At 40.1% G+C, this 7,233-nt stretch overlaps 1 protein-coding gene across 7 annotated transcripts in view; it reads right to left on the bottom strand.

Annotated features, from left to right (window-relative positions):
* Positions 1-7,233, bottom strand: part of NNT (nicotinamide nucleotide transhydrogenase) — a 68,737-nt gene that overhangs the window by 16,265 nt on the left and 45,239 nt on the right. For all 7 annotated transcript variants that reach the window (XM_034440835.3, XM_060690702.2, XM_087885652.1 and 4 more), the window contains exons 18-19: positions 5,294-5,453; positions 3,118-3,199 (exon numbers count right to left, since the gene is read on the bottom strand). In XM_034440835.3, the coding sequence (XP_034296726.1) occupies positions 3,118-3,199; positions 5,294-5,453 (242 nt within the window). The remainder of the gene's footprint in view (positions 1-3,117; positions 3,200-5,293; positions 5,454-7,233) is intronic.

The following is a 7,233-nucleotide window of genomic DNA, read 5'->3' as shown; positions in this document are numbered from 1 at the left end:
TTCTCCTTAGTTCTAAGTTGCTTCCCTCCTTGATTAGTTTCCACCCATTGCTTCTTGTCCTGCCCTCTTTGGAGAATAGCTTGACTCCCTCTTCTTTGTGGCAGTCCCTGAGATATTGGATACCCAGCCCTAGGACATTTTGGGACCAAAGGCATCACCACCTGTCACTGAACCAGGTTTACATCCTTGCTTCTTGTTCTGTCTCTTGAACTCATACTGGCTGACTAACCTACTTGGATTTTGACTCCTGAACTGTTGTGGATTAACCCTCTTAACCTATGCTTAAATTTGACTTTGGACTGACTCCAGCAAGACTTCTGCACAGCTGACGTTTATGTCTGACTGCTTGCTACTTGCCGGTAAGCCAGTTCCAATCAAGCTGGCATATATATGCTCAGTCTGGAACAGTACATCATTGTTGTATGCTAAGATTCAATCTTGGTTGTTATTTTTCAGTTGAAACCCCAACTGATGAAAATAAATACTAGTGAGAATATGCAGTATATTATACAGAATTTTCCTATCTCTCTGTTAGCTTTCAGGAACTGTATGGTAGTTCCTACATTCACCTGAAAATTACTCGGCTGAGACTTCAAGGAAAAGTAATATTTTTTAGAGGAACATACTGGATCCGTTTACAAAGCACCTATTATATGAAGTGAGATAGTAGGAACTGAGAGGAGGTGAGAGACGTAGAAGGAAAAGTGTGTGCATGTGTGTGTACTTTTTGACTGAGTTTATTAACACATCAAAGATGGACTCTGCTATGAAGGAGAACTTTGTGATAAACGGTGAGGTTAGGAAATACTTTAATAAATTCAGGCAGGCTTTACCTCTACCCTGGCATCCTTCTGAATCAGAAAAATCTGGCACAAGTACTAATAGAACACAACTGTGATCCATTCAGAATATGTTATGGCTGTGGAGAAGATTTGCCAAAAAAGCAGTGACTTGCCATCGGGCGACCTGTCAAGACAGTGTGAAAGGCACCCTCTTCCTTACCAGCACATGACAACTGTACGCCCATGCTGGCATTTTATCTGTCACAGATATGTAAATATGCCATTACATCTGGATGCAAAGTGGGCCAGAGACCTGAGGCTCCATGGGCCTACAGGAAGGAGAGGATGAACAGCTGCACTCAATAAACACCATGATGAAAGACCCAACTTACCACAAACAGAAAGCACAGATTTCTTTCATTAAAGCCCTCTAGGTAATGGTTGTGGCAAACGCTTGCCAAAACGGGCTTTAAGATCTAATGCAGTTACATCAAAAAGTTCCCGTCTCCCTTGCATACAAAGCTCTGATATACAAAAGCTGAGGCTTTTATGCTTTCTGTCACTGAGTAAAAATAAAATCAAAGAGAAAAAAAACTAGCCCACACAGGAGCCAAGAAGAAAAAAAGTTCAAAAAAAAAAAAGATTAAGGGAGGGACAAGGAAAAAGGGCAGTCAAACTCTGTTTAGCTGGTGGGTTAATTCCTGGTATAAGAAGCAAAGTGATGGTTTCTTAGATCCAACCACAAGTATGTTCACACTAGAATGTAACTGATAGAATTATCCTCGAGTAACTCACACAATAGCAGCATTCATATTTTCAGTAGTAGAAAACTCAATTCGAGTGTTGAAAGACCTAAGACCAGTTCAAAGACGCAATGTGTTTAAATAGGAAATATGAACAGATCTGGCATTTCAAGTCAGTAGTCCTGTTCACATGAAAGGGAGAAAGATGTCCTCAGATGCCCCCATTCGAATGGGGTATATAACAAACTCCCCCCCCCCAACCTGGTGTTCTCCAGATGTGCTGAGTGGGAGGTAAGAAGAACCACGCTGGAGAAAAGTAGTTCAAAAGACCCAATCTTGGCTTCAAAGTGGATGAAGGGAAGGTGAAGTACAAGAGGCAAAGAAACTCTGTTCTGAATGAAGCGTAAAACTGATCACAAAGCAACTGTTCGCGGTTAATTAGAGCCTATTGCTGCTACTCCTTTTCAGGCAAGGATAGGCAAGGTGTGGCAGCAGAACATACAGAACAAGACTCGCAACAGATCATTTCATATTGCATCTCTCAAATGCAGGGGTCTCCAACCTTGGCAACTTTAAGACTTGTGGACTTCAACTCCCAGAGTTCCTCAGCCAGCAAAGCTCTGGGAGTTGAAGTCTGAGAGTTGAAGTCCACAAGTCTTAAAGTTGCCAAGGTTGGAGACCCCTGCTCAAATGTATATTACCTTATTAATTTACTGAGCATCAATGTGCATTATTAAAAAATCTGCTTCCTGCTCCATGCCTTTTCAATCCTTAACAACACAAGGAAATCAAGGAAAATGGAAGGGGATAATGAAAAAAATAATATGCTCTTAATTCAGTTTTGTATTCTTAGAACAGGGTGTGAGGGAGTCTATAGATAGCCTTCAACTTATAATAATTTGTTTAATGACCGTTCAAAGAAGTTATAATGGCCCTGAAAAAAGTGACTCATGGCTGTTTTTTTTATATTTACGACTGCTACAGCATCCCCGTGACCACGTCATCAAAATTCAGATGATTGGCAATTGGTTGATATTTATGACGGTTGCAGTGTCTCGGGGTCATTTGATCACTTTTTGTGACCTTCTGACAATCTAAGTCAATGGGGAAGCCAGATTCACTTAACAACCGTGTTACTAATTTAACAACTGCAGCAATTCACCTAACAACTGTCACAAGAAAGATCGTAAAATGGGGGTAAAACTCACTTAACAACTACGTCACTTGGCAACAGAGGTTTTTCTGGCTTAATTGTGATCATAAGTCAAGGACTACCTGTACTAGAATTTTTGGTCACATTTTACATGGTAAAAGATGAGGTTAATAAAGAAAATACATGAATTAATTAAAGAAAGTGGCTTTTACCAGCTTTTGAGAAGCCTTGCCTGATCTTTTTACTGGAAGTAAGCAAGCCACCTTGAGAGATATCAGCATTTAAAAGATGCCAGCATTAGAACAACTCTCAAATAGATGATATAAATTCTATTATGTATCAGAAATCAAAAATAAGAAAATGATAAATTCTGTCAAAACAATGAACTCTTAAAACAGACAAGTGCATTATAAAAACCACCACCCATGTATCCACTGACCTGACTTTCTTGCCTCCTTCCCTCAGCATCTTCACTAAATCAGCGATTGGATACTGAGCCTTTGCTGCACACAGGCCATATCCTGCAGAAATGAGGAAAAGTTCCAAGATAAATGATGTCTTTGAATTCTCTCCCAGAATTTAAACCCACAACTTTCATGTTCTGACTATAAAGATAGAATATTTTATTATTATTCTGTTTATTTTATTATTCATATTTCTATGCCGTCCACTCTCCGAGGACTCTGGGCTGTTTACACCAAAGACAGTATACTAAATAGCATATTGCCCCCAACAATCTGGGTCCTCATTTTACCCACCTCGGAAGGATGGAAGGCTGAGTCAACCTTGAGCCGGTGAGATTTGATCCGCTGATCTGCTGAACTAGCAGTCAGCTGAAGTAGCTGCAGTACTACACTCTAACCACTGCTCCACCTCGGCTCTTCAAGAAATGATTAGTGAATATGCAAGAAATGATTAGTGAATTAGTGAAATGAATATGCAAGAAATGATTAGTGAATATTCTTAGTTAAACACCTCCTAGTGAGTCCACTAATTAGCTGTAGGATTCAAACAATTTAACAACTGGTTCACAATGGCCAACCTGACCATAGGTGAACTGGTTGTTAAATTATCCCCACCCCCCACCCCGCCGCTATCAAAGTGGATCCCGGACACGGCGCTGCAATGAAGAAATGGACAATGGAGCGGCCGGTACAAGGGAAGGAGGAAGAACAGGGAGAAGAAAGAGGTAAAGCGGCCTTCGCCTTCCCTCACACTGGCCACTCCATTGCCCTTTTCTCCACTGCAGCGCAGCACAGCGCCCAGGATCCACTTTGATAGTGGGAGGGGGGGCAATTTAACAACTGGTTCACCTAAACTGGTGTATACCAGCTGAATCCCACCACTGACCCTAATGCAATGGTCCCCAACCTCTCCAGCATTGGCAGCAGTGAGGGGAAGGGGAGTAACCAGTGAGGGTTATGCAAGCGCACCCACCACTTGCACAAATGGAGGCTTCACACGGTCATCTGTCACTTGCATGGCCCAGTTCCTAATGGGGTCACAACTCAGTACCAGACCATGGACCAGGAGTTGGGAATCCCTGTCCTAATGTGGTTTTGTTTTCTATTGCAATACAGCCACGGTCCAGATCTCATTAATTCAATAGTATTGTCTTGGGAAATCCAGGAAACATGTTTGCTCTGTTGCAGTATGTGCCTGCTGAAATGATATCTCCCCAAGAACCCACATCATTCCCATCCTGATACCTTTCAGGAATCTTATTAAAATCCTGACTATTCATCCAGGTCTGGGGACAAACTGAAGGTTGAACAGTGCTTGATAGATTTTTTTGGTTATATATTGCTTTAGGGGATTTCATGACTTCTTTTTCTCTTTCATCAATTTGTTATTTCTAATTGTAAACCACTCCGAATCAATGGGAGTCAAGTGGTCTAAAAACTCTGTAAATGAAATAAATCTCATGGGCAATTTTCCCATGGTGTTCTGGTTTAAGACTCCCCTCAGTCATGAAAGCTCAGTTAATTATTTTTGAGGCCACAATCAATTTACCTCATGAAGTTATTTTGGGCAAATAATTTTTACTTTTATATTGTTTACTCTTAGGATATAACTTGGCTATAGCTTGAAATATTATATTCAGTAAAACTACCGCAAAGTACTTTTTAAGGAAATAGTTCTATGAACACAGAATGGTTGCTACACAGAATGCAATTATCAGAAGCAATGCCAAAACTAAGATGGGAGAAAGTCCATGCATGCTTCCCCCCACCCCCAACCAGAAGCTCCTCTCAAAATTGTGGTGCTGACCAGTGACAGGAGCCGCAGCAGAGGGATGAAAGAGCCACATGTGGCTCCAGAGCCGCAGGATGCTGACCCCTGTTTTACTGTTTTACAGTAATTGCCTCTTGTGTAATCCCTATGATTTTACTTTTACATGCTCTGTTATGAGATGTATGTTCCTGAGAATACTGAAGAGAAAGAGTAACTGTTTAAAACTCACACGAATGTAGCCTATTTTTAACAAACTGCGGGCATAAAGTTAGTTTAATGAAAAAGCCTCTTGCTTGCTTTCTTGCTTTCTAACAATTTGTACACTTGGAAATTTTCGGTTTACATTCAACAGTTACAGAATATGGGCAGCCCAATTTCACCTGGAGTGATTATGATGTTATTGGCTTCCTTTATCATATCAACTGCACCGTCCATATTCACTTCTGTATGAGTGCCAGTAATTTCCATTGGCTTCCCACCAGCTGTTGAAGTAGTACCATATCCTCCAAGAATCACATTAGCAAGAGAGCGATTCATAGCCTAAGGGAGCAAAAAAAAAGAGAGAGAGAAAAGCATAACTGGGTGTTTTGAATAAGTTGACATTTAAAACCAAGCACAATGGACACAATTCCACAAAGCAATTATTTCAGCAAAGTGTGTTTTTTTGGTAATGTCCTTCCCTTCATCCCACTCCAAGTTTTGATTTCCCATAATATTCCAACCTCAAGATGATGCAATTATGCAAATACCAAACATAATTCTACCTAAAGGCATTGGAAGATATCAAAGGTCTTTCTTTGGAGAAATATGAAAAAAGAAAAGAAGGCAGAACAGATTAGAACAGATGAAAAAATTAAGAGGATTACTGAAAAAAGCATTAAGGTCAATGCAGTTACTGTTTTCATGATATAAAAATAATAAAATATTACTTTTAAAAATATTTGTTTAAAAAGGAGGGGAAGAGAAAGCAGTACCATCATCATGTAGAGATTATTAAATCTCCACAATCCGTTTTAGTAGATATTTTGTTTCTAGGAACTCATTTATGTAGATTTATCGACATCTAGTGGCCATCAATTGAAAGAAAAGAAAGGAAATTGTAAGTTAAAAGGTGAAACTTTTTAGCAACTTGTCTACCTACAAGAAATGCCCTGTGTTTATGTGTAATTCACAGATACCATGTTTCCAACGTTGTTTTAACCTATATGTGTGTCTTCTAATCAAATATATAATCAGAAAATGTTAGCAGGAACACAGAAAAGTGATTCTTTGGATACTCGCATGAACACATCCAGTATTAGACAGTTAAGAAAAAAGTACAGCAGCTGAGGAATAGCAATATTATAGTAGCAATTCCCCAAATTTCTGATATTATAGTTATTTAATCAAGCCGCTGACTAGTTTATTTTTATGCTCAGGAAACAGAATTGACTCAGATGTTGGTAGATAGTGACATGGACATATATGCTATCTAATAACGTTTCAAACAGCTGTTTTCTACGGAAATATAGAAATATTAGAACGTTGCTTGGAGCCATGTGATCTGATTCACTGCACAAATACATGAGGTAAAATCAAACTAGTCAGGGCTACTGAAGAGTTGGCCATCTGCAGATGACCCATTAGTTCAGTCGTTTTCTGGAATTTTTTTAATGACCCCGTAATCCCGTGCATCGGGGTGGAGTCTGAATGGGCAACTGAATGGGGCCGAGTGTTACTAGCTGGATGCCCTTCCTATCGCCAATGCAGAGTTCGCAGCTGATATTTGTGCCCAGAGACAGAAGTATCTGCAGCTACCGAGGATCGAACAGCCCCCTGATTGTGAGGTGAGAGCTCCACCTCTAGGCCACTGCACCACTCCGAGTAGTTTTCTGGAAATGCCATCAGGAATAGATCTAATACAGGCCTATTCTTTCTGATTGCTACTTCTGCTTTAACACCCATTCATATTCATTCCAGATCTTGCATCACCATCGCTTAAGCTTCTGCTCTTGTGCTTTATCACTTGCAATCATTTCTTAAACTACTGTGTGCTTTTGGTGTCAATATGGGGCAGGGGGAACTTCTATCTCAAGCGCCTAGGAGACTTCTGTATTCCATATATTTAGACTGGGTGCCCCATTCCTCTGTTGGAATGGCCACAATATGCCTTAAATATCATCTTCTCATCTGCAAAAACTTGGCCCAAACGGAGAAAGGGAAACATACAAACACTGCCATATAAAAAATGAAAAGCAGCAAAATAACAAGAAACGAGATATCCTAAATCTCACTTATAATACTAAAAACACAGCCAATCACAATGTCCTATTAAACCAGA

The sequence above is a fragment of the Pantherophis guttatus genome, chromosome 2, assembly GCF_059756535.1.
Source record: "Pantherophis guttatus breed Tessera chromosome 2, ASM5975653v1, whole genome shotgun sequence".
NCBI classification, from domain to species: Eukaryota; Metazoa; Chordata; class Lepidosauria; order Squamata; family Colubridae; genus Pantherophis; species Pantherophis guttatus.
Note: the sequence above shows the minus strand (reverse complement) of the source record. Positions and strands in the feature narration are given on the sequence as shown.